We start from the raw sequence: 25,796 nt of genomic DNA, 5'->3' as shown, positions 1-25,796 counted from the left end.
ATGCTGGTATGATGGTATTGTGCGAAATAACGTGAATTCGAACCGCCCAGTGCTGAAGACCCCCAGTTCCAGACTCATCTGATAAGGGCTTATCTTACTGGATCCTGGGATGTATAGTTTGGTGAGGCACCAGAGCTCTCTGACAGACCAGACTGAATATCTCACCACACTGCAAATCCCAGGATTCCACAGGATGGAGCTAGAGCTATTAAAGTTAAAGTGGTGACAAACTGCTTTATTTCTACAGTGTGAATTAACTCTTAGTGAAGAACTAGGGATATAATTTTATTTATTTATATTTTATTGTTTGAATGTTAAAATGTATTAATATGTATTATATTTAATTATTTTTGTGGAATGTACGCTATAGACAGGCTTATTTTATCTATTTTAATTGATTGTATTTACAGTGCTATATAAAGCTTAATAATAATAATAATAACAATAATAATTCACTAAGTAATACTATATTCACTGAGTAATATTACATTATTTACACTTAGGGGGAATTTTTCATTAAGAAAAATTATAAATGTAGGACAGAGCCTTGGCTGTTAAAGTGGTGCCAGGCTGCTTTAATTCTGCAGTGTGGATGCACCTCCAGTCATAGCTAGCAGCTTTTCAATACAAACCTATATCCACTTACCCGTAAGATCCACTGAATTCAAAAGGACTTCTTTGTGAACATTCATACATGTGTGTGAACAGAGAACATGTGGCAAACAGAGGTATAACTTATCTGCATGCTTTGCTTCATGTTAGGAATCCTTTGCAAGTAATAGCATTTGATTTTGACTCAGTCATGACCTAGGTGTCAAAACAAAGTCAAGAGATAGATAAAATAAATTACTGTAGGTTTAAGGGTTCAGTTCTAGCTTTTCATCTAGCCTATTTATCTGTGCTGTTTAATACTACAAATTCTTAACCTAGCAAAGTCAGAATTAGCCACAGCTTGTGTTACAGATACAGTATTAGTAAAATAATCTACTAAAGCATATTATTGTTTACGTTATTTGCATTTCAGTGTCTGTTTCCATCCTTGTGTTGTTTTCTTGGTTTAGCAGGAAAACAACAAAATCTCAAAACCAAAGAAAATTAATTCTGCTTCATGGGACCAACACTGAGATTCAAGAGTTCCAGTCAATTTTAATTTATATTCCTGAACAGAACTGTAAATCTGACTGTGACTGTTAATAATGTCACTTAGAACAAAGAGATATGACTTAGTGTCATGTACACAACAATTTTAAAGGTGTTATGAAAAGTGAATTTCTTCCTGCAATCCACTAAATAAAGAACCTGCGGAGAAATTTAATTAGCATTTAAAGCATCCCCTTTTAGGAATCTGAGATTAACTAGGAAGGTAGAAACCTGTTTTAGATATACATACTGTATGCCATATAACCACAGTAAGAATGACCTTCTGCCCACCTGTGCGTCCCTTTCTCTTCTTGTTTCTTATTGCACTTTGCTTAGCTTTTGAAAGTCTTCAATTAATCAAAATTCTCTGTTTCATCTGTACCAAGAGGCAATGATTACTTGGTTCAGAACAAGCCAAGGACTTAAATCAGTTCCAAACATTTTAATATTTTCTGAATCTGGTTACCAAAGTTTTTTAGGCAAGAAAATGCAGGCCAATGAAATAACTGAGATTAAGCTTCTGCTGGGAAGCAACTACCCTGCTTAAGGATGGCAAAGGACTGTGCAATATCTGCCAGTCACCTATGTAAGGAAACCTGAGAAACACTAGTCTAGCTTAATCTTTTGCTTGCCTTTCATGCAAATTTGTATGTTTCAGGTATTCGTGTATTTTACAGGAAGCAAAACTTACTCTCCCCTAGTTGTTGTGGTTCTTTTTACTTAGACATTAGGTGGAAGGCAGACAGTCAGACTCTAAGAAACCAGCAATTATTTTTTTTTTTTTTTTGAGACCTGATTGAGTTGGGAGCGGATCTCAGAACTGCTATCTCCATTCATTGCAACCTAAAAGATCTGGTGCAAAGCTCCTTATGGCATCAGTAGTCTACACCAACATCTTAAGAAGCAGCACTAAGCAGTCTTGAAGGGTAGAGGCAGAAAAGCTCCAGCATTCAGGCAGCAGAGCTGAAGAATAATTAATGATTTGGTATGCTAATACTCAGTGTGACCACTATATTAAAGCTAGAATGGGAGCGATACTTCATAACGCATAAACAGAAGCTAAATTATATAACACTTCTGGGTAGGAGCTAATGAATATATATATAAGTCATGGAGAGGAATGACTCAGAAGCATGAGCATTAAAAATTAATTATCACCATACATTTGAAGAGTAATATCATGCTTTGTAGGGCTAAAGTTTAAACAGTTCTACATCCTGGCAGTCAGCCATTGGAATGACACTTTCCTCAATGCTATGAAACATTTAAAAAAAAATACCCTGCTCATTAAAAAAAAAAAGTATTTTAAAGGGAAATAAGCCAAATATCTAAGATGCTTTAATTTTTGTAAATTCCCAGAAGGTACAAGTTTTTTTAATTATAAAGACATATTACAGATGGTATAAAGTAAAGATTAAAACTGGCTCACATTGAGCTATCACAGTGGGACACAGGAAGGAGAAAATGATCCCACATGACATTCGATATATTTCACTAGAAAATTAAAATTTATTTTAAAAGTATATATTGGGAAGTTGATTGTGCATATTTAAATTATAACCTTAGCATCCCTATAAAATAGAATTGGTTTATTAAGAAGAGTGTTGCAATTCAATGCAAGAGACAGGAAGACACCTGAAGATTTCATGTTTTTCGACACTCCAGCCCATATTTATTCCCCTTTTACTCTTCTATACATTATTTGTGAACCCACTGTTTATATTCTAAAATACATTGTTTTGTCCTCCCATACCTATACCTGGTAGAACAGAAACCTATTCCTAATCTAACACAAAAACTAGGATACTCATAATTTATGCCAAATGTCACAAGAAAGCACACTCATCTGGCACTCTCTTCCCCCAAGTTTCATCACTTCATATTGAAATCTGACTTTAAATGCTAATTATTATATATACAGTGAGTCACCCAGCTGCTTCTTTTCTTAGTATGGGATGCATAAAGCAAGCTATTAGTTCCCATTTTCTGCTTCATGTTCCGAACGAATCTCATTGCCTTCTATTGTAAATCTTGACTTTTCATACAAATCTGCACATGTTGAGCATTCATCGCTTGAAACTGGCAGAGCAGGATAAAAAAAAGATGAAAATCTTGGTTGATGATAAGATTATTATAATCTGCCAGTGTTGAAGGCAAATGTAATACTTTGTTGTGCTATGTTGACCCCACCTCTAAAGAGACACCACATCAAGCACACCTGGTTTTGGATGCTAAGCTATCCAGGGAATATTAAGTCTCTTCAGGTAAAGCTAGGAAAGAATCCATTCTGAAATACAAGAGATTTGATACAAAACTTTTGAAACTTTTGGGCTAAATAGACCAATGTTCTGACTCAGATTAAGGCATTTTTGTGGGATTTCTGATATGGACATCAGTTCAGTAAGATTAAATCAGTAAAGCTGTAACTGGACTGGACTGCTAGGTGTGCAGCGGCCCCTTGGTATCCACTAGGGCCCCTGTGGACATCAAAATCTGTGGATGCTCAAGTCCCATTATATAGTAGAAAAATGGCATCCCTTATATAAAATGGCAAAATCAAGGTTTTCTTTTTAATTTTTTTTTAAATGTTGTCAAGCTGTGGGTAGTTAAACCCATGGATGCAGAATCCATGAATATGGGGGGGCTGACTGTAATTTTAGTAATCTAGTCAAGGAAGATAAAATCAAGTGGTACTAGAATGGGCCTGACTTATACAGACAAAGATGTATATTACCTTCCTTATACTCACATACATACAGAAAAAGAGAGGCTGTTAGTTTTTCTTTTTAAGGGCACCAGAAATGTCTGCCTTTTGAGAGAAATACAGATAATAGTTCCTGTTTTAATTCTGACTGTTTCCTCTGGAAATTGGCCAGGATCTACACAAAAATGGTAGTAAGACATCTATACAATGGGTCCTTGGTATCCGCTGGGGTTTGGTTCTTGGATCCACCATGGATACCAAAATCCATGGATGCTGAAGTCCCATTAAATACAATGGCATAATAAAATGGTGCCCCTTATATAAAATGATAAAATTAAGGTTTGCTTATTGAAATGTATATATATTTTTGAATATTTTAAAACTATGAATGCTTGAATCTGTGGATAAAGAATCAAAGGATATAGAGGGCTGACTGTGGGGATTATAATCCATACTGGGATAGATGCAGGTTGTAACCATCACTGACAGTTCTTATCGCACAGCCCCGTGCCTGGGCAGTAGGCAGCCCATATCCAACCCAAGCTTCTCCGACAGCATTTAATGAACAGGAAAATCCCATTCATGAAAAGCTATGGGAGAAGCCTGGATTGGATACAGGCTGCCTACTTCCCAGGCACAGGGCAGTGCAATAAGATCTATCAGTGACGGTTACAATCCACGTCTATCCCGGGGTGGTATTGGCATGTGATAATCTCTGAATATCCAACAAATGACGTGATGCAGTTTAAACATTCCCAATATCAAGATTGGCCTGGATAGGGAAAGGAGATTGGGGCTAGCAGTCCATGAATCAGGCAATCTCCATTTGGGTAGCTCAGTTTAAACTATGAGATCAGGAAAACCATTATTCAAAGCACAGGACCAAAGTCATCTAGGTTCGCTGCCACACTCATTGGAGATTATCATATGAAGGACAGGGTGTCATTATTCCATCCCTATTCTGTCCTTCCCGCCCGATCATGGGAAGGACTTTCACACATGACCCAGCATTGACCTGGCACCAGTGAAAGTGATCATGCAAATCACTTTCACATGAAAGAGGGCTGAAAAGCGCTTTCAGACGTCAGTTGAAAGTACTTTCTTCTGTCGGTTGCAGTCATTTTGTATTAACGGAAGAACCCATTAATATCATGCCTACAAATGACAGGAGAAAGTGCTTTTAGCTGACAGCTGAAGTGCTTTTAAGTCTGCTTTCACGTGAAAGTGATTTGCGAGATCATTTTCACTAGGGGTATGGATGGGTCATTATCCCCTGTGTAATAAAACTTTGTTGTCAGCTGGTGACAGCTGATGCTATTTACACCTTGCAACATGTCACTGGACTCAGTTACTGAGAGCATCTCCTCTTCCATCTGAGGATTGAAAATTTCTGCTCTTTCATGGGATTAGAAATACAAGTAAAAGACAATTAAAATATTAAAATATACATTATCACATTAAAACAACAACCAAATGAAAAACAATATAAAACACTTAGCAGCCAGTAAGTTGCCTAAAGTTATTTGCCTGCTTGTGGAAACATTACATAGAAGAAGACAGTCTAGTCTCCTTTGAAAAGGAGTTCCATAACATGGAAGTAGCTATTGAAAAGGACCCCTCTCCTGCCTGTGCTCTTTCACTGCACTCAGGAGTAACTTCTCTACAATACTCATAGGTTATATCCAACTTGTATTGACTGAGTTTCCAAGCCAACTTTCCTTTTGTTTTGAAAACACAATCCTTGAGCTTTGACAAATGATATGAAGACATAATTTTATATATTCTGTCACTCCATTGTTATGCCATCCCCAACCCAACCCTTTTTGGGCTTTGCCTTTCCAGTTGCAGAGATCTGGCAAGCTAGACGTTCCTTGCCATTACTTAATATTATTTTTACATCCCTTCCATTTCCATGGTTTGGTGATATCATCAACAAGGCTGCAAAAACACAGACTGGATTCTACAGAAACCCAGTACTCTCACCAACTGTTTAGAAATGTTATGGGAAACCTGATGAAACATTACCTTTTTTTCTAACATTGTTAATCAGATATTATCATATTCTGCCTACTTCTGTATTAGGATTATCCATACCAAATAAACAAAAAATAAAATAAAATTGGAAAATGGAGGTGATGATCAGGATCTGTGAGTGTGTTGTTGTATGAAGTGGAAAAGTTTCCTTTTATCAGTTTAATTTTCTATTTTTTATTTGTTTCCATGAAATGGCTTTAATTTTTTTTGGCGGGGGATCCATAAAGGAAAACAAACATTCAGAGTTTGTTTCCCCCCAAAACATCATTTTTACAATCTTTCTCATTGCTCTCCTGTATCATAAGTAGACTCAGGTTTTTACTACAGGTTTTCTAGCCATTTTCAGACAATTTCTACATTGTCTGAAGGATACTATCTTTGTAAGAAGACTGCAGTAGAGAACATTTTCAGCTGATTGATACAAAAGCTACAATTTCCCCCTTTTCACTGAATATATAAGTTTAAAAAGAAGTGTGGGTCTCAAAACCATTGTTTCTTCGATCTCTATCTAGAAGAGATTTTTAAAACAACAACAACCCCAAACAAAGCAGATGTTAGAAGTAATTAAAAACAAACTTGGAATTAAAATGCTGACAAAACCACATCCTTCACAGTACTTAGCAAAGCTTGTTGTACTGCAATCAGCTCTATATTGTAAGATTGTGCCTTTGAATCTCTTTGATTTTAAGCTAACAAATGATTAGATATCAAATTCAGTCCTATCCATTATGGCTTCTCTGAACTCCCATCTGGACCCAATGCATAAAAAGATTGCAAAGAATGTTCTTCTTTTACTTACATGATTGGAAATCTGAAGTAATACTACTGCATTAAATAGAACTACAGCATAGTGAACAGGTGCAAAAAGATGCAGAGGATATGACTATATCATGTCTCAAATACCGTCTTAGCAATTTGCTTTCAGAGCCTTTACTGTGGTGCAAATTCCTCCTGGAAGAAATTTTAAAGGAATTTAAAAAAACAACAACACACAACTACACTGGATTCATGCATTTTTCACTCCCAGTTCAATTTTTGTTACAAAAACTGGGTAATCTGCATGGGTGAAAAACCCTGCCTTAACCCCTAGGCTGGTGCTGTGCAACCATATGATTGAGGGGCCCCTCTATCCTCTCACTGGTCACCTAGGGAAACTCACCCTCAAGAAATCAGTGGTACACTGGTTGGCCTGTCCACCGAGCTTCTGCAGTGGTTCTGGAAACAGGAGATGGGTCAGTCATGCCAATCCAAGCATTGGCCCAGCTGACTGTGTGAACAATGCTGCATCACTACATTGGGTATGGTGTGGTGGATGTGACCACCATTGTGGCCAATCTGGGGCCAGTTCTGCAGCATGGTGCTTTAGATGGGCCTGCACTTATGGCTAGTGTGGACGGGATGAAATACAGTTGACCAATATCACTTAACAACAACAAAATATCGTGCTCTGCTTGTCCTCTGGGTGTGAGGACTCTGATGAAGAGACTGAGAAGCCAGTGCTGCAGCAATGCCAGCAGCCCTATGACGTGAATCCACAGCCAGAAGAGGGGCAGAGTTCTCAGCAGCCACAGGAGTACAGTTCATTACAATCACCTTCCCCTCAAATGAAGAGCCAGACTTACCAGTGCCTGTCCCTGTGGAGAGATATCAGGAAAAAGAGAGATGCTAGCATTCTCAGTGTTAAAGTTAGAAGCAAGCTGCTAACAGGGAGCACCTGCAAGACCTCAGTAGGCTATAAATATCCCAGCACCTCCCTCAGTTCAGTATGGATGACAACTATTTATCTTCCTTGGGAGGAAGCCATGCCGATGCCTTGTTCCTTGATTGGTTTCCTGTTGCTTTTTGGATTACCCCTTTGGACTGTTTGACTGGACTGACTACTGACTTCTGAACAGTGTGGACTGGATTAAATGACCACTGCTTTTGCTATGGATGCTTTGGTGATGCAAATTTTTCTTCTCCCCCTGTTCCTGTCTGAGACGTTGATGTTTCAAGCCGGGAGTTTGGCTTACTTTCCAAAGTCAAAACAGGATACAAAATAATTTCCATGTGAATGCAGAAAAGAATTCCTTCTTCTTGTCAGAATAAACAGATTATGATAGAAATAGGATACTAGCACTGGTTGAGTATGATTTATCCAGAAATGCAAAATCTGAAAGACTCCAAAATCCAAAACTACCACAGATTGTCCATATGGGTGGTGGAGATAGTGACATCTTTGCTTTCTGATAGTTCAGTGTGCACAAACTTCATTCCATGCACAAAACATCCACATGCACAGAATAAACCTCAAACTACAAACTGACTCTGCATGGTTCTAAAATACTTTATTGCAATATGAAAAAAAAATAGTATACGTGCTGCTTCATTCTAGAAGAATTTCTGCCACAATTTTAGCAGCATAGCATAAGAAGTAGATTCAGATTTTGGGGGGAGACAGGGAACAAATCTGGAATACCTTGTGGGCTCCCCTTATGGAGGAGTCCCATCGATTTAGGGAGTGGGCCTAAAGGGTATACCTCTCCACTGGGTGGCTGGGAAATACACAGTAGTTTTGCACTAACATGACTAAACTGCTCTCACTCCCAGAGTCCTCCAGCAGCCAGGCAGGAACAGGTTTAATCATATAATACAGTAGTTGTGTTGTTCAGTTAGCATCTCCAGAACTCACACAAAGCCAACACTATACTGCTGCTATATATAAATCTGCGGCCTTGCTATTCCCAAGGAATTATGTGTATGTATTGTTTGTGCACCTCTTCTCTTTCCCCAAAGACTTCAATGCTAGATCTGCAAGAAGCTTTTGGCATCTTCTGCAGCACTGACATGCTGCTCGTGTACACCTTGCTTCATGGAACAATGGCATCATTGGCCTCAATTCATGCCGGCTATTTCACAAAAAAAGAAAGAAAATTCCTCACTTCTATTGGTGATTATTGTTGTGGGCTGCTCATGTAGGCATACTGCCTCAGATTCCTCTAGGACACCTGTTTGTTACAGGCATGATGCCAGTCTGTCACTACTCAGCAGACAGCCATTTTGTGTTTTCTCCCCATCTTACCAACTGGAGTTGAACTTCACTCACATGCTTGCTAGAACTACAAAAGCTGATAACATTTTGTAATAGTAAGCTGTTTTCAATGTCCAGTTAACTTCAAGTCATTTGGTCTGCTTTTTCTCTTCTTGGCAGCAGAGACACTAAAAATTACTGATACCTTTCCTACCAGTTATTTTTAGTACCTATAAAGCAGAAGCAGTAAAATAAAAGGTCTGTTATATTCAGTGAGAGAAAATGCAGCTACTTGAGTAAGGTCATTGGGTGTTAAAAGGACAAACAGTAATACATTTGAACTTCAGGTTCCTTTGCCTTTCATGCTTTCCTTTTAAAAATGAGGCTTCATTTTGTAAGCGGTAACTTAGGCGGGGTACAAACTGCCAGAAAGAGGCGCGTCCCTGGTGCCTCTTTTTGCTCCACAGGAGCGCCGCAGCAACCAAATTGCACGATGCTCCTGTGGAGCAAAAAAGGAGCACCGGGAAGCAGCTCCTTTTTTGTGGTGCAGTTCCGAGCCCTAGTGCACCAGCAACACCGTGGTGACATTGCAACTGCACTGCCTCATTTGGAGGCAGTGCAGCTGCGACGTCACCAGTACGCACCGCGTCTGGTGGGCGCGCTGCAGCTGCGGCGCCCTCATCACGTGCGAGGGCTGCTGGGTGTGTGGGCGCTCTGCCCACCAGGCAGCCCTTGCACGTGACAAGGGCATCTCAAAGACCCGTCTGTTCCGGGCCCTAGAAACCTGAGGAAAATGTGCATTCATATTGAAAGCCCTTTATACAAAGAATTTGCCAAGATGGAAACTAAGGACCTTATCGCACTCAGAATTTTAAACGTTCTGCTGACGGAAGGAGGACGCTCATGTGTGCGCGCATTCAGCAGAAAACGGAGTTTACTGCACACGAAGGCGTCCTCCAAGAGGCCCCGTTCCGTCCCCGGCGCGCACCCGTTCGCATCCAGTCCTGACGGGCGTGATTTTTACCTGACGGATTACCTTCCGTCAGCAAAAAATGGCGCCCGTCAGGACTGGACGCAAACGGGTGCGTGCCGGGGGATGGAACGGGGCCTCTTGGAGGATGCCTTCGTGTGCGGTAAACTCCATTTTCTGCTGAACGTGCGTGCACACGAGCGTCCTCGTCCAGTCCCCAGAACATTTAAAATTCTGAGTGTGATAAGGTCCTTTGTGGATCAGCAGACAGGAACAGTGGTGAGGATGAATGACTCCTTACTTGTTTTAGCTATTTAATGCATTTATATCCCAGGGTGGTTTTAATCAGAAATAAACCTACCATGAGGCAACAGTTTTAGAACACCATTCATTACTTAGGCTTTGGCTAGGAATGTGTCTACCCATCTCCCAAAGCCCTCCACCTTATTGCTTGTTAAATTGCCCTTATTGCTCACTAAATTGCTGCCAAACTGCCAGCTGCCATCAGCCCAGGTCCCAGCTGGGTCCCAGCCACACTCTGCCAGCACTCTTTAGAAGTCGGAAAGCTTTCCTGGGAGGCTGGAGCAGTTTAAATAGGTGAGTGATAAGCTCCTTAGAATGCATATGGCAACAACAGGGATTTTTTCCATATGATGGGCAGATTGTTTGCTTCTGCTCCCTGTTTACCACATTCCTGTAACTATTCAGTGTTAAATACTCTAAGGATTTGAGAGCAATCAACCAGACATTAAGCAGGAATACCCTCAGACAAAAAGTTTTCTCTCTTACTGTGACATTCTGCACTGGGGAAACAATGCCCTGTGGACATATTAGATCATATTTCGGGCAGGGTCAGCAACTTAATTTTTTTTCTTTCATCAATCAAAACATGGACACAATAATTCCCATCTCAAGCAGTGAGACCTAGTCATTATTTTGCTGTACTTTGCCTGCTCATTGGTAAAATGACGCAATGTCTCAAGACAGTGCAAGACTGTGAAATATGCAACACAGGAGGCTGAACAACAAAATAGGGTTCTTTTTGTCTCCCAAAGCCTAAAGACTAAAAACACCAAAGCTAATTTCATTTTCAGGAACAATTGAGTTCTGATCCCTAGAAGCAGCTTGCCACTTGATCTTGGGGGTCTGTTGATGACATTTCTGAAATCCCTAGCTAGGCTTTTCCTGGCTCCCTTTTAAGCTAAAATTAAAAGGAATGAAGGTTGTTGTGAGTTTGTTGTTGTTGTCATTGTTGTTGTTACTAATGAGATGGAAGGATTGGAAGATTGAGGAGGATAGAAAGTTTAGCTGAAGGTATGTGTATGTCACAGGTAGAAAAAGGGAAGGAGTAGAGGTAGAAGGAAGGTGTAAGAGAGGGGCGAGAGAGTAATGAAAGAAAAACTAGAAGGAAATAAGTGGATAAAGTTAGAGATTTTTAGATAGAAAGGAACAGAATAGAATTATGTTAACAGGAAAAAAAGAAAGAAATGAAGATACCAATCCTTCAAGGTAATTTAGTAAATACATTTATAGTAACATAGAGCCTTATCACATGGAGGTTTTTGCAGCTTTTTGCAGCTCAGTTCCAGGGTGACTGTGGGTCCAATGATGCGAATTCACATTATAACGTGAATGTTTTATCAGACGTGATTCCTTTCTATGGGCGCTCCCTCTGTGGCACTTGCTCAGTGAATTCAAAGTAACTCCTCATTTTGATGAATTTGGAAAAAAGTGAATTCACAGAATTCGCTTTCAAGCTCACTTCAATTTCACTCCGAATTGGTCTGGTGTGGAATGCAACTTTGTTTCTGCTCTGGTACACCACCACAAACCCCCTGGGTTGCAAATTTCCCATGATGCGGTGCTGCAATTTCCCCGCATTTCCTTTTGGTGGTCCTTTCAGGGCAACGTTCAGGGCAACTCATTTTTTGGAATATATATATATGTGTGTATGTGCGTGAATGTGAATATACAGATCTATCTATCTATATGTCTGTCTATCTATCTATCTGTGTGTTGAAATTGCTGAAATGGAAGGGAAAATGAAAAAGGGGTATGAAGAAGACACAGAAATATTCACGAGGAAAATATTCACGCATACGTGAAACAGGGAACAAGAACATGCACCCCTTTTCACGTACAAGGTCATGATGCATTCAGACCCCCACTGAGCATGTGCAAGGGTGCCGCTTCGAATCATTGAATCCCACCTGTGTGGTAATACAATTTGCACTCACTCTGCTTTGCTTGAATCTGCATCACGTGACTTGCCTTGCATTCGATTCCCTCTCGATTCGGAAGGGCAATGGAAGGGCAACCAGGTGTGATAAAACATTCATGTTATAACATGAATTCACATAACCAAACCAGGAGTTACCCCGGATCTGAGCTGCAAAAACCTCAGTGTGATAAACACCATAGTAAATATTAGTATAACAAATTTATATTTTAGATATATGTTAACTTACTTTTCATATTTTCTATGTATGTCTTAATTATATATGAGTGTATATCGATGTTTATGTATATGTATCTGTATGTCTTTTTTTAAAAAACTAAAATTACTGAACTATAGAACCCTAGGTATATCTGAAATAACTCTCCCTCTCAAATTCATTTGGAGCTCAGCATTTAAAGAATTTCATTCATTTATTCTGTTCTATCGAGTCCCTGTTCTGGCTCACGGGGCTTGGCTAATTTGTCTAGTGAGTCATGCCTTCTCATGATGTGACCAAAGTACAACTTCAGAATCCCCCAGTATTCCAAAGACTGAAATTGATTGGGTCTTCTCAGGTTTGACCAGCTACTTGCTTCATACTCAGGTTCCTAGTCCCAAACACTGTCACATCCTGTGATCTGAATCCAGTACAGTGGGTCCTTGTTATTTGCTGGGATTTGGTTCCAGGACACCCTGTAGATAACAAAATCCGTGGATACTCAAGTCCCATTAAGTAGAATGACATAGCAAAATGGTGTCCCTTATATAAAATAGAAAATCAAGGTTTGCTATTTGGAATTTATAATTCTCTTGAATATTTTCAATCCATGGATGCTTGAATCTGTGGATAAATAAAATCTGTGGATAAGGAGGGCCAACTGTATTCTGGAGAAGTTTTCAGGTCCTGCAAAGTTAGACTGAAATTTAAAACCAACTCAGCCTTATGAAAAGTGCTTATTTAACATTTTCTAATTCTGAAGTAACTGTGCAGTTTAATTCGTGTTATCCATTCACTGTTTTCTGTTTATAAAGTTCTACATTGATGTTTATTGTTCAACAGTGCAATCACTGTATGCATTTTGATTCTAATGTGTTCAACAAAGTTCCCATTCTGAACAGCTCTGTATCAGTCTTTGGGTATCTGCCTAAGATGCTCTACTACCAAAGTTAAAAGATTCCTTCTTGGCCTAAAGAACTCATCCTCTAAAATTCAGTGATCATGTGTGGAGGGCATTAGTTAGCGAAACAACCAACATTACATCTGAAAAAGCTGGACAGACATGCAACTGAGATGAAAGAAACTGTCCATACGACAACTATTACCTTAATGTGTCATAAAATGGGTTTTACTGAAGAGTAATAAGATAGCCATATCAAAAGCTTGTTTGGAGTGTGTGAAAAAGGCATGTGGGAAATACTGAAAACATGTAAAAAAAAATTAGTTTCTCAGAACTGATGAGACCAAAATTGTACTTTTTGGCCTTGCTACAAAATGCTATGTGTGACACACAGCCAACAGTCCTCATTGTCTTGTCACAGTACCATTTGTGGGGATGCTTTTCCTTAGCAAGGACTAGAAAACTGGTAAGGACTGAGGAAAAGATTGACACAGCCAAAAGCAGGGCAATTTTGGAGAAACCCTATCTCATTCTGCAAGTGGACTGGCACTAGGGATGAAATTCACCTTCCTGCAGGACAGCAATCCTAAACACAAAGCCAAAATTACAGACTAGTTATCAAAAAATGAGAATCTGAATGTCTTAGAATAATAATAAATGTATTTATACCCCGCCTCTCCAATGAGATTGAGTGTCTAGACAGACCTCAGTCAAACTGGAAATCTGTGGCATTCTTGAATTTTGCTATTCATCAAATGGTCCCAACCCAACTTGGAAAGCTAGAACAATTGCCAAGAAGAATGGACAGCAGGATTTAGATTTCAGGTAAAACTGACAGAGATTTATTCCGGAAGCCTCACAGCCACAATTGCTGTCAAAGGTGTTTCTACCAAGCACTGACTAGCAGTGTATGTGTGAATGAACACTTAAGAACCAACAAGTGCCAATTTGTGTTTACTCAACATATGTGCCACAGTAAAAATATTTTAGACCTTTATAATGTTCAGCAACTTGTGGCACAAGTGGCAACAATGTCAATTCAATCCATTTCTATTCTAGTTTGCAGCACAACAAAATAGGGAAAGGTCAAAGTGGGGGATGACTACTTCTATAAGGCACTATATATAGATACTTTATGGACTACTTCCATAAGGCACATGAACATAAACTCCCCCAAATTGAGAGAGAGAGAGGGGGGGGGGGAAATACAGAAAGTGGCAGAACAAAACCCAGGTGTTTGGGCAACAAAACCAATCAAATGTTTTGACTTAGGAACATCAAACCAACCTATTTTAAAATTCACCAAACAAACAAAACAATCATGGTGCAAGATATCAAGACATATGCCGTATGCAGAAAGAAAGTCAGCACCGTACTGTTGCCCAGGCAATATAGTCCTTTCCTCAGCCTTCACACTACTATTTCCAAGCAGTACTGTCAGAATGCCCATGCACATTAAAAAATTACAAATTACAACTGCACAGGGCAAAAGCTATTTCCCCGGCAACCTGTGGGTACCTGGCAGGTTGCAGTGGTACATTTTGGTATGCTCAAGGTTGTTCAGTGCCACTACTGGCTGCCAGTATCCTAATTCTGGGGGTGTTAGGAGGTTTTGGGGGCTCTGAGGTAGGAGAAGCTGCCACATTTCAGGTGGTTTCAACAATTTTTGGGCTATTGATGAGCAAAAATCGCCTAAAATTGCACTTCACTGCCACACAAATGGGTCTCAAGGGCGACATGTGGCCCATGGGCTGAACTTGCCTATCCTGAACATGCAAAAAACAAAACAAAACAAAACAAAACAAAACAAAACAAAAAACAAAAAACAAAAACCCCTAGACCATTGATCTATCAGCTCAGTATCATCTATAGAAACTGCCTGTGATTTTCCAAGACTTCAGATGCCAGAGACTAAAGGCAAACCCTGGGTTTAGTTCCATGCAAAGCAAGGAATCAGCTACTGAATTATGGCCTCTTCCAACAAAAAAGATGTACTATTCCACAGGTTGGTACTATTTCCATTCTGTTTTAAATCACTACACAACAAAACACTCACTAGTTTAACAATTCTGATTGAATTTATATGCCATGAACTCATAAGAGAAAATGTGGACTACAAATATTTTTAAATAAAATAATAATTAGTCTATTATCCAGGGTTGTGAAGATTATGAGGATGTGGCTTGTTAAATATGTATATTATTATTTATTACTTTTACTTGTTTTTCTCTCCTTTAAAAAAAAATCACAAAAAGTACATAGTACAGATGATAACAATGAGAAAAAAACATACCCTCAGAAGACAAGGTATTTGTTGGAATCCTATTGGCATTTATACCAGGAGCTGCACTTTTTCCAGGTTTGCATGGTGGTAGAAAGGAGGCAGATCCAATCTACCCAACTGACTTCTCCAGTGTCAGGCTGCCTTTTTACACTAACAACTTATAGCACTCTACTTTACCTTCATGGTTCTTATAGAATTTTGGATTTTGCACTTTATTGAAACACTAGACCTCTCTGGCTGAGAATTCTAAATATCTCACCTTAAATGCAAATCCATAGGATATGGCTGTGGCATTTAAAATGTAATCATAGTGTTATAGTTGTGTAATGTGAAAGGGTCCTTACTTCTCTTGCAGGCCACCATGACTTTGGCCTCCCCCGACGCAATGGCCTACAGTGGTCTAGTTACCACTGGTGTCATGCACCAAGAGGATTCTGGCCACTGAAACTAAAAAAGGTGCCAGGAACAGAAGCTTTAGGAGCAAACTTAAAATATTTTTATAGCACATCTTTAAAGTACTCTATGAGAATGTAAATTCCTCCCTCTCCATGAAATGTAGAATGTGACTTATTTTTTACTTTATTTCTTTATGGAATCAACAGATTTGCATACATTCTTATTCATTCATTTCTATCTTTTAAAACAGAAGAGACAGACGGATAAAATGATCAATGAGACAGAATTGGATCACACAGGGCCCATATCTGTTCATAGCTTGGCATTTTGTTTATTTATTTGGGATTTCTATGTACACATATTTATTCATTTATAAAGTACATTTGAGAAACTTTTAATTTCACAGTGAATATACAAAAAATAAAAAAAACTGAGTCAAGCAATAGCTGTACAATAGACAACTGGGACTAAGCTTTAGCACACATATCAGCAAACTCTGTCCGGGGGGGGGGGGGGACTTTTACTCTCTAATGAGCCATCTTGTAAGTAACAAAAGTAAAACTGACACAATAGCCAAACTGAAAAAAAAAATCTGTTCCAATTTAAGACTCCTTAACAGTTTTTCGGGATGGAACTAATTAATACAGTGAGATAAAAATTCAGTTCAGGCAGATATGTCTATGTCCAGCTCAAGTAACTTTCTAAATTTAATCCTGTTAAATGAGAAACCCCACACTTGCCTAAAACCTTCTGCTTTTTTATATCATCTATGTTTATGCTTCTCAAGGGCTCAATGATACTGAAATTTCATCTGCATGACAGATGGACAGGAAAATGTCCTTTTTCTGGCAAGAAGTAGGAGTTGTATCTGTGGCAACTTTTTAAAAAAGCCACAAACCATCAATATTGAAAGAAAAGCTATATCATCCTATTAAAACTACTGCTATTAAATAAATGAAATATGCATGCACACATGCACACACATACAAGGCACTCTAATTACAAAGTCAGTTGTTTTACATTTCCTAGAAGAAAAAGGTGAAAGAGGCTGCATCTGCACTGCAGAAATAATCTGGTTTGATACCATTTTAGCTGCCATGGCTCAGTGCTATAGAACTCTGGAAACTATAGCTTTGCTCTGGTGCCACAACAATCTACAATTCCCAGAACTCCATAGCATTGAGACATGGCAGTTAAAATGGTGTCAAGATGGATTATTTCTGCAGTGCAGATGCAGACCCACCATAATCCTATTTATATTTATTTTAAAGAGAAAAAATCCCCCTGAGATTTATGACTTCTGGTTGCCCCCTAGGTATACAGGTCCCCCTTGCCCCATATGTATATATTTCTTTTAACCTAATTCAGAATGAATTTCAAGACTGAGGGAAGATAAAATATATTAAATACATACTGTTCATTAAATATAGCCTAGTTTCCTCTTCATTATGAAGAACCCATTGTTATTCACCTGTGTCACAAAGGCATTTCTCATGAGGTAAATAATTGGGTTCAGGGACCCTGATTTAATACATCTTCTGGATAAATAGGTCTTCTCATAAGAAGAGAATAAACTACTGTATAGTTGTTACTATGCCACAATTCTTTAATGAACATTAAAAGGACGTGTACTTATCATTGAAATGATCAGATGGTCCTTTTTTCTCATTTGGCAGTTAGTTGAATAAGAAGTGAAAAGACTATGCTGTGGGAATTAAAAATAAAATCATCTGTAACAGAGCACAGCTGTGAGAAATTAAGCTTCATTTATGTAGTTCTATGATGTTCTGTCATCTTCTTAAATTCTACATAATATAAAATTTCACCATGTTCTTTTCTTGGATAAAGGTTTGCTTACTCCAAATTACTAATGTTTCTCTTTTAGAAATAGTTATATAAAACTAATATTTCCAAAAAACATTATTATCTTTTTATTTAACTTAACATTATATATATATATATATATATATATATATATATATATATATATAGAGAGAGAGAGAGAGAGAGAGAGAGAGAGAACAAAATCTCCAGGTCTATGGAGAGTCAATGGTTATTATATGGACTATGGGAACTCAATGATTCTTTTATCTTCAAGAGATACCTTTCCAGAATAGACCATGTGAATCCAGTGGGCCTTCAGCCTTATTCCAAAAAATCTAGCCATATACTGGGGTTTCTTTCAATATATTGAATTTTCTACTCTTTTTTTCCACCAACATCTTATAATGTTATCCCTCTTCAGAGTGCTCTTATACAAGTTTTTCTCTCTCTCTTAAAAATGTGTATAGGAACATTCCTGCTATCCAATTGTGCATTCCCCAAAATGGCTCCATACAATCTGATCTAGGATCCTTTCACAATACACAAATATAGTGCTATGATTCCACTTTAACTGCCATAGCAACATACTATAGAATTCTGAAGTTTGCAATTTGGAGAGGCTCTACTGCTCTTTGGCAGAGAATTGTAAAATGTGCATCCATGAACTGCAGATCCCAGGATTCCATAGTACGTTGTCACAACAGTAAAAGTGGAATATACTTTAAATTTGTATAGTGTGAATGGGCCCCTGGTGAAGCACTAGAGCTTTCTGACTGAGATTTCTAAATATATATCCCTAAAATGCAAATCCCAGGATTCCACAGATTGTTGCCATGCTAGTTAAAGGGGAATATGAACATATAATAGGGTACTGTAAAAAGGCCCCCTGAGTGGGATAATCCTATAGGAACATCCTATGTGCATCCAAATCTAATCCAATATTTTGAGTGAGGAATTATAAATTTGGCAGTAATGTTAGTCTGATGTTCTGCAGATGAACAGACCAAATCAATGAAGAGATGGAGCACACTAGTCCCATCCCTTCTGTCACTACTTCCATCACACTTATCCAGTGGAGGGCAACTTTGTGAAGAAGGGAGCACCTCTGTGTGAAAGGCCTTCTGTGCACTCCAGAATGCTGGGAAAAAAATCAGTATATTGGACTGCATGGAGAACATCCACAAAATACTCTTTTTCACAACATTGCTCTCCATAAGGAAGTGGTGACACAGAGGAATGTGATTAGTTGATGAATTAAAAAAGTTGATGAATTAAAAAAGTAATTTTGAGAGAGATGGCATGGAGAAGCAAAGTAATGAATCACCTGCCACTTCCAAAGCATACCAAAATCACACCAGAAGGAACTGGAGGTACATGTATGCTTACCAGTCATCCCTGCCAATGTTGATCCTTTAGAAGAGCATCCCAACTGAAACCAGTGAGGAAGGAGAAATTAATTATATCAGGTTTGAACTATCACTGCTAAGCCTGAGAGCCTTCAGAGCAAAGGGACTTTAGATTCATCATATCCAAAAATGCCTACTGTCCATCTTTGAATAGGTGTGGTAAATCTGTGCCCCTGATGACCTCTATAGATATAAGTATGGTCTCTCTAATATATGGGTGCTTTCCCTCAACTAACAAGTGCATCTGAACATTAGGATAGGTGTTCATACCCAATGTTTTAAAAAGATTATTAACATGTATTTGCTTTTACCTGTAGTAGACCACCAGTCTAAGATTTAGTAGATCTTGAAACTAAAATAATTCACAATAAATTCCTCTTGTTGCCTCTTCCACCTTTTGGACATGAATTTTTCTTCCAGGTAAGTGAGGAATTTGCTAGACCTTGAGAATTTCGCTGAGTTTGACTTCCAGCAAATATCAGGATAGTTGAAGTCACCCATCACTACTACACCTCTCCTTTCTGAGTGTGCGGTCATCTGTTCTAGAAAGGCATCATCCAATTCCTCAGTTTGACTTGGGGGTCTGTAGTAGATTCCCACAATAATATCCCTGTTCTTTCCCTCCTCTTTCATTTTTATCCAGATGATCTCCACCTGGCTTCCAGAATATAAATCCTGGGTCTCTTCACTGGTGTAAATGTCCCTACTCCTCCTCCTTTTTTGTTTGGTGTAGTTCTCTTAAAAGGGTTATACTCCTCTATTACAACATTCCTATCATGAGACTCATCCACCAGGTTTCAGTGATGCCTATTATATCATATTTGCTTTGTTGTGCTAGAAGTTCAAGTTCATACTATTTATTTCCCATGCTCTGTGCTTTAGTGTAGAGACATCTAAGACTGTGGGTCCTTCCTACTTGCTGCCTGTGTAAGGTTTTTTTTGCCTCTCACTGTTGGATCAATGCAGTATTTGGCTTGTTTCCTCTGTAACAGTTTGACTGTTATCTCCAGCCCTTGATGAACTCCTGCCTTCTGAAATACTGTCTTCCTCCCCCATATAACTCAGTTCAAAGCCCTCCTGATCAAATTTTTGAGACTACTGGCAAAAATGTTTCTACCAACTGGTGCGAGGTGCAAACAATCCCTGGTCAGAAGTCCCCCTTCATTGAACCGCAGCCCATGATCCAAGAATCCAAATAGTTCCAAATCCTTCTTGGTGACACCCTCTATGGAGCCAGTTGTTTACATCTGCTATTTTCCTCTCCTTTCCTGGACCATGCCTGTCAACTGGGAGAAGGGATGAGATGACAACCTGTGCATCCAGCTCTTTCAGCTTCCTACCTAAAGCCTCATAATACCTTCTGATATTCTGAAGGCTGTGCCTTGCAGTATCATTGGTTCCCGCATGGACCAAAAGAAATGGGTAATGGTTAGTAGCCTTGACAAATCTTGTCAGCCTCTCTGTCAGATCAGGAGTCTTTGCTCCAGGGAGGCAACACACCTCCTGAGACATCTTCCCCCTATATGTAATGGCATCATGGATTAACAATTCAGCTGGCTTTGATTTGAGGTAATTGGTTTTATTTGTTTAATGTAATGTTTTAATATCGTGTTATTGCTATGTTTTTATTGAAATTTTTATTCTGTATTGTTGTTTTTATTGCATTTTCTGTACACCGCTTTGATCATCATGGAAAAGCGGTATAAAAATAAAATATCATCATCATCATCATCTTGTCAGGCCCACACACCACTGATTCTGTACTCCTCAGCAGTTCCCCACAATCTGCTGCACTTTCACTGAGGACTGTCCCTGTTGCACTCCCTCATCATCCCTGATAAGGGATAGGACTTCAAATCGGTTATGTAGCTGCAAGCTCCCAGAACGATCCCTGTTGTTCCTAGTTCTGTCTGTGACATTCCTCAAACTGTCTACCTCCCTGTATGTGAAATGACCCCCTCCCCAGAAACTTCCTCCACGTGTTCCCCAACCAGGACAGTGTGTTCTGTTCTGTCCAGGAAAACTTCTGCTATACTAAGGTCAACACATTGTTTTTGAAGCAACAATGTTACCAATGTTATTACTTTTAAAAGTAACCATTAAGAGAAGTATCGCTGTTACCTTTTGGGTTATTGAGTACTAAAATAATTTAGAAGCAAGGCAAAAAAGTATAGTATTTTATTTGATGACTACAATGTTATTATTACTAGCATCCTTTTTCTTTTTTGTTACGTATATCAGGAACTATTTTGCTGGAATTTATTTCAATGTAAGCTCAATACAGTTGAAATGACTTGAGGTCTGAGTATTTAGACACTCCATATTTATTTATTTTTTTGGACTGAATGGATTTTTCATCTGCTCCAGACCTTACACCAGAAATATTCAAGTTAACACTACATTAATTTTAACATGTAAACCCACACTAATCAAGAGTTATTCCGTAGTTAAAGAGACATAGTTTCTGGACATCGCTAACAGATATATATTTATTTTTACTTTATAACAGGCATAGGCAATTGCAAGTGGGAATAGGAATCAATTTTTATTTCCTCTCCATCGGTACATTCCAGTGATGCCACGTCACTTCTGGTAGCTATATTTGGCTGAAAACCATCTGAAAATGACTTTCTTTCTTTCTTTCTCTCTCTCTCTCTCTTTATTGTAGAGATGGGGGTTCTAGGGTGATAGACAAACCAAAGGATCTGTGCATTGTTTGGGGCAGTTTTCTGGTAGAAAATCACACTACTGTTGTGCAAAAAATAAAGAAAACTGGGGGGGGGGGGGGATTCATAGGCTGGAAGAGAAGCTAGTGGGTACATGAGTTGTGCTTTCCCCATCCCTGTTCTACCATAAGTACAGATAATTGTTTCACAGTTTTGTCCTCCTGAGTGGGTATTAGGATTTGATCTAACCTCTTTTATCTTCTGCAGGGGAATCACTAGGAGGGTGTGGGTGTGTGGGCCACACTAGGTGACACCCAAAGGTGGGGGTGACACCACTACTTCTCAAATATCTGCCTTTTGAGAGAAACTGGCTGTGGAATTTGCCTGCATCCCTTTAAAATACTGAAGAGATGGTGTGAGTGGGATGAAGGAGGAGAATGGAGAGGCCCCAACTTTTTGTTTAAAAAAGTTAATTTTTAGTTTTTATAAATTAATTTAAATTATTTTTTTAATTTTTTTTATTCTTTTAAAATGTTCTTTAAAAACATCACATCTCACCAAACTTTCACTTTAACAGTTGGCCAGTACAGACAGGCCAAAATAAAGCTGCTTCAGGTCACTTTGGAGAAATGCTGTTTAAATGTTGCATGTGTCCTAAGAGGCCGGAAGCCATGCCAAAGCCATGCTCTAGTTAGTCCTAAGGACTTGAGTGTGGCTTTGGTGCAGCTTCCAGACTTTTAGGATGCATGCATCATTTAACCAGCACACATCCAAAATGACCCAAAGAAGCTTTATTTTGGCCTGTCTGTATGGGGTCTATATGAAACTATGTGCATGTAAATACATCTAGACTGTTCGTATAATATTGTAATTTAATAGTATAATTTTAATTATGCTAGTTGTTTATATCACAACTATTACCTTCAGTGATATATGGGAATTATGATTTATGAGTAACATTACCAGGAAAAAAAATTCTTAAGGATTCTGTATGGTGTGGTATGGGAAGAGGTCAATGGGGGTTGATGACATCATGAGTTACCACACCAGATGATGCCAACCCTAGTAACACTAATGGTCTGCTGAAACACCAATTGGGACATTATTTCAAAATAATGGATTGCTTTTATTAATTACAGGATCAGGAGCACTATCTCAATCAGGAGGAGAAGAGACAATCCCCTTGCTCTACCTTCCATTATAGAGTTCCTATCTAAATTTGGGCCCCTGCATTTACAGTGGATTAAAAATGAGAAAGTACTTGAAAATAATAATTGATATGGCCCTTAAATGACATAAATATTCCAAGTGATGCATTCAACATTTGCCTTTCAGGGAGAAAAAGTCTGCTTTCATTCTGATCTGGATCATTTTTACTGATGGAATGGAAATAGCAATGTTTTACTGACTCACCCATCTCTTAAAGCTACCCAGTGCTGCAGCCTTTGGTGGCTTGGAGAACCCTCCAGAACCACGGAGTTTATAATAGCTGTAGATGAAAACTGCCTCCCCTCCAAAACTCTCTACCAATGGGCTCATTCTGAGCAATACTCAATTCAGGGCATGCTAATACCAACAAAATGAAGCCCTGAAGCCAATGCATATTATTTAATTCATGCATATAAACTTAGTGGTAAATACTAGGGAAAATCTTACCTTGGAGGGCCTGAAGAGTACGTGTCTGTACAACAATGCAGAGCTGCAAGACCAGTTGTGGGGCACTTTCCAGAAATGTAGCAAGCAAATGCAGCATACTCACATCTGCATACTCATAGACCATTTTCCAATAAAAGCGCCATCTGTCATTATCTCCACTCCTCCTACTCCGAATACCCAAGTATATAGTATGGAAATACCTAAAAAGATTTTGATGAAAAAATGCAATCATTAATAAGGAAATGTATAGGGTGGGACTACATGGCCTGCTGGCTGCAGACAAATCATATGGGGGGGAGGGGTCATGTACATCCCATGAAACCCCACCCATATTCTTGAAAAGGATTTGGTACCCACAACACACTCACTCACTCTCTCTCTCTCTCCCTCTCTCCACACACACACACAGAGATTGAGAGCATCAAAATCACTCCATGCTTCTTTGCAAGGCTGTTCCTACAAGCTAGAACACATCCAGAGAAGGAAAACCAAGATTATAAAAGATCTGGAATCCAGGCCTTATGAGAAATGACTGAGAGATTTGAGTATTTTTAACTTAGAAGTCTGTGAGGTGACATGATAGCTGTCTTTAAACATCCGAGAAGGTGATATAATATCAATAAAATAATAATAATAATAATAATAATAATAATAATATGTTTTATTTATATTTCCTGCCTCTCCTTGGGATCAAGGTGGGATAACAACAACAACAACAACAAGTAAAACGGAGCAAATTTGTTTTCTGCTGCTCCAGAATAAAAACCAATTTACAAGAAAAGAGATTCCACTTAAAGATTAGGAAGAACATTTTTACTGTAAGAGCTGTTCAACAGTGGAATAGATTGCCTCAGAGGTTGTGGTAGACTTTCCATCCTCAGTGGTCTTTGAATAGAGGTTGGGTAGGCATCTTTCTGGAGTGTTTTACTTGTGTATTCCTGCACAGCAGGGGTTTGAATTTCATGGCCCTTGCAGACCATTCCAACACTGTTCACTCCCATTAGCATTAGTGAAATAATATTTCTATAATAACCATTCCAGAACAGAGACCAATAACAAGAACCAAATATCATACAGGCTAAAGGACAGAGAATTAATTGATAGGCCAGCATCATATTATACATGATGTAGACTGTCATGGCCAGCCAAGAACAGCTCTCGGAGGATGAGGAGGAGGACGAGCCTCCTCCAGAGCAAGAGCTAATTGAGGCTACACCAGGTGATAATCCTGCTCTGCCAGGTCCCAGCTGTGCTCTCCCAGCCCCAGAGGAGGAGGCCCAACCAGGTCCTAGTGCTAGTGAGATGCCTCCTGGGGTGCAACAGCCTAGTGGTGACTCTGGGGAGGAAGCTTGCCTGGATGTGCCTACTTACAAACAGAGAAGTAGTTTACTGACTTTGTACAGTGCTGTGTATAATTACAGCACTTTAAAAATAAAGTTTAATAATAATAATAATAATAATAATAATAATAATAATAATAAGGGCTGAGAGTGCTTGCAGGCGCAGATCCAGGAGGATTGCAGAGAGGCAATTAGCCAACCAGCCTCAGGTGGCATGGTGGAGAGTTTCCCTTACTTAAGCTGTAGAGAGGCCTCAACTCAGGGCCAGAGTTTATTCTGTCCTGGACTGCAGTCAGCACACACAGACACATGCTGATAAGAATGGCTTAGCACAGCAAGTGGAAGCAGAACACAGACCTTGCAAAGAGTAAGCGTGAGAGCAGTCCGAGAAGCCAAGCCAAAGTCAGGATACCAGAAGTCAGAGCAGTCTGAAAGCCAAGCTGAAGTCAGGATACTGGGAGTTGGAGTAATCAAATCAGTCCAGGGTCAAAGCAGCCAGAAGATAACAAGGGTCCAATCCGTTCCGAGGTCAAAGCAACAAGGAGTCAAGATACAAGGAGCCAGTGCCGGCAGCAATCACACCAAAGGGTCATGCAATAAACTCTGGCACTGAGTTGAGGCCTCTCTACAGCTTAAGTAAGGGAAACTCTCCCCCGTGCCACCTGAGGCTGGTTGGCTAATTGCCTCTCTGCAATCCTCCTGGATCTGCGCCTGCAAGCACTCTCAGCCCTTCTCTGTTTGTAAGTAGGCACATCCAGGCAAGCTTCCTCCCCAGAGTCACCACTAGGTTGTTGCACCCCAGGAGGCATCTCACTAGCACTAGGACCTGGTTGGGCCTCCTCCTCTAGGGCTGGGAGAGCACAGCTGGGACCTGGCAGAGCAGGATTATCACCTGGTGTAGCCTCAATTAGCTCTTGCTCTGGAGGAGGCTCGTCCTCATCCTCATCCTCCAAGAGCTGTTCTTGGCTGGCCATGACATAGACAGACAGAATTAATGTAGACAAGCAGATAGAATTAAGCATTAAGTAAA

General features: G+C 39.3%; 1 protein-coding gene across 2 annotated transcripts in view; it reads right to left on the bottom strand.

Annotated features, from left to right (window-relative positions):
* LOC149317322 (XK-related protein 4-like) overlaps positions 1-25,796 on the bottom strand; it is a 188,649-nt gene that overhangs the window by 54,890 nt on the left and 107,963 nt on the right. For both annotated transcript variants that reach the window (XR_016280621.1, XM_089517320.1), the window contains exon 2: positions 23,427-23,626. Coding sequence is in view for 1 of the 2 variants with exons in the window: in XM_089517320.1 (XP_089373446.1) it covers positions 23,427-23,626 (200 nt within the window). In the remaining variant the exon portion in view is untranslated. The remainder of the gene's footprint in view (positions 1-23,426; positions 23,627-25,796) is intronic.

This window comes from Sceloporus occidentalis, unplaced genomic scaffold (genome assembly GCF_023333645.1).
Source record: "Sceloporus occidentalis isolate IW3139 unplaced genomic scaffold, rSceOcc1.0.p SCAF_3, whole genome shotgun sequence".
Classification (NCBI taxonomy): Eukaryota; Metazoa; Chordata; class Lepidosauria; order Squamata; family Phrynosomatidae; genus Sceloporus; species Sceloporus occidentalis.
This window is presented reverse-complemented; position numbering and strand designations above follow the sequence as displayed.